General features: G+C 66.3%; 1 protein-coding gene across 1 annotated transcript in view; it reads left to right on the top strand.

Moving 5' to 3' along the window:
* The window catches only part of CTSD (cathepsin D), a 9,663-nt gene that overhangs the window by 1,971 nt on the left and 5,918 nt on the right, over window positions 1-1,774 (top strand). The window contains exon 2 of the mRNA XM_010845049.1: window positions 300-459. Coding sequence (XP_010843351.1) covers window positions 300-459 — 160 coding nt within the window. The remainder of the gene's footprint in view (window positions 1-299; window positions 460-1,774) is intronic.

The raw sequence follows: 1,774 nt of genomic DNA, 5'->3' as shown, positions 1-1,774 counted from the left end.
GGGTGGCCACCCCGCAAGTCGGACTGGTGAGCTGGGACCATCTCTGGGGGATCTGGGTGGGGCGGGCCAGGCAGATGGGGCCCCATGGAGGGCTTTGGGCAGACGCGATAGCTGACCGCTGACCCTGAACCCATTCAGTGTGGGGATAGGAGACCACAGCGGTGCGTGTTGGAGCCCCCGGGGTCTGCGGCGGGGCGGGGAGCAGGCATGCTGGACCTCCAGCTTGGTTGTGGGTGTGGGAGCCTCCCGGTGGGCTGTGCACCAGCCAGCCCTGATGAGCCTGCCTCCCGTCTTGACAGGATCCCACTGCACAAGTTCACGTCCATCCGCCGGACCATGTCGGAGGCCATGGGCCCCGTGGAACACCTGATCGCCAAGGGCCCCATCTCGAAATATGCCACTGGGGAGCCTGCTGTGAGGCAGGGGCCAATTCCCGAGCTGCTCAAGAACTACATGGATGTGAGTGTGGGGGCCGGGGAGGCAGCCTGGGGCTGGGGGAGCCCGCCGACTGCCCACAGCACTGCGGGCAGGAGCTGGCTCTGAGGAAACGTTCCTGAGCCAGTGTGGGTTTGGTGAAATCCTGTGTTCTCAGCCTCCAGTGGTTTGCGAGCTTCATCCGTGTGGGGGGCGGGGCTTCTACCCAGCCACCCTTGTGATGGGCGTTTCCACCATGCCCTCCTGACTGAGGGCTGTGACTTCCTGGCCCCAGCTCCCAGCCCCTCTGCCCATCCTGGCCCAGGGGGCTAGGAGGGTTGGCTGGAGCAGCTGAGCACCTCCCTGACGTCTGCTTCCCCTCCTGCCACCGAGCATCAGCTCAGAGCCGGGCTGGCATCTTCATCCTGGTGGCCGGCCCCGCGAGACTGCCCCAGCCCCTGCAGTACATGGGGGACCGGCCCGGCGCGGAGAAGCCCAGAATCAGGCCCGGGCCTGCCTGCGAGGCTGTGGGTGGGGGCTGGGGGTCCCTGAGCTCAGTTCACCTGGGCCCGCCTGCCTGGGAGGCACCCACTGCCCTGGAGCCTCTGTGCTTATCTTGCCTGTGTTTTTGGAAGGCCTGTGGCGACCACGGCCCAGGCCCTGCACCCTATCTTCCTCTTTGGTCAGTGACCAGCCTGTGTGCCCACTGCTCGCAGAGGGGGAAACCAGCTCAGAGGTGGAGCGTTCTGGAACACACAGCATGCTGGGGCAGGTCACCCTGGTCCCAGCTCTGGGGCCAGGTCCTCTGGGGCTGCCCAGGTGACATCCTCTCCACGCCCCCCCCCCCACTACCTGAGTTTTGGGAAGCCAGCCCCTCGCTGCCATCCGGCCTCTGGGCCACTCAGGTTTAGGGCAGGTAGCTGCGCCCTCGGTCCTGCTTGGCTGGAGCCCGGGCCAGGAAGCTGTGGCCTCTTGCAGGCATGTGATCAGGCGGTGGCGGGGGGGGTCTGCCTGGGGCCTGATGGACCAGTTCCTGATCCCTGCACCCCAGTATGCACGCAGACAGACAGCATGTGCGAGTATGGAGATTTGCTGAGTCATGCTCCGAACCCCCAGCACCCCCCCACCCCAAGTCTAGACACTTCTGCTGGGTCATGAGTCAGTGGTGGCTGCTGCTCCCTGGAGCCGGAGCCCTGCATCGACCTGGGGCCTGGCCTCCGTCCCTGGGACGGCAGGGCCCAGCGGACCCCAGACTCATAGACGCCTGTGCCCCTGATCTCTGAGGGGCTGAGGATGGGGTCCTCCTGGAGGCGTGTGCCCCCTTCGTGCTCACCAGAGCCCTCACCCCACATCTGGGCCT

The sequence above is a fragment of the Bison bison genome, unplaced genomic scaffold (genome assembly GCF_000754665.1).
Source record: "Bison bison bison isolate TAMUID 2011002044 unplaced genomic scaffold, Bison_UMD1.0 scf7180017848379, whole genome shotgun sequence".
Lineage (NCBI taxonomy): Eukaryota > Metazoa > Chordata > Mammalia > Artiodactyla > Bovidae > Bison > Bison bison.
The sequence above is the reverse complement of the archived record's forward strand: the minus strand, read 5'-3'. Positions and strand labels throughout refer to the sequence as shown.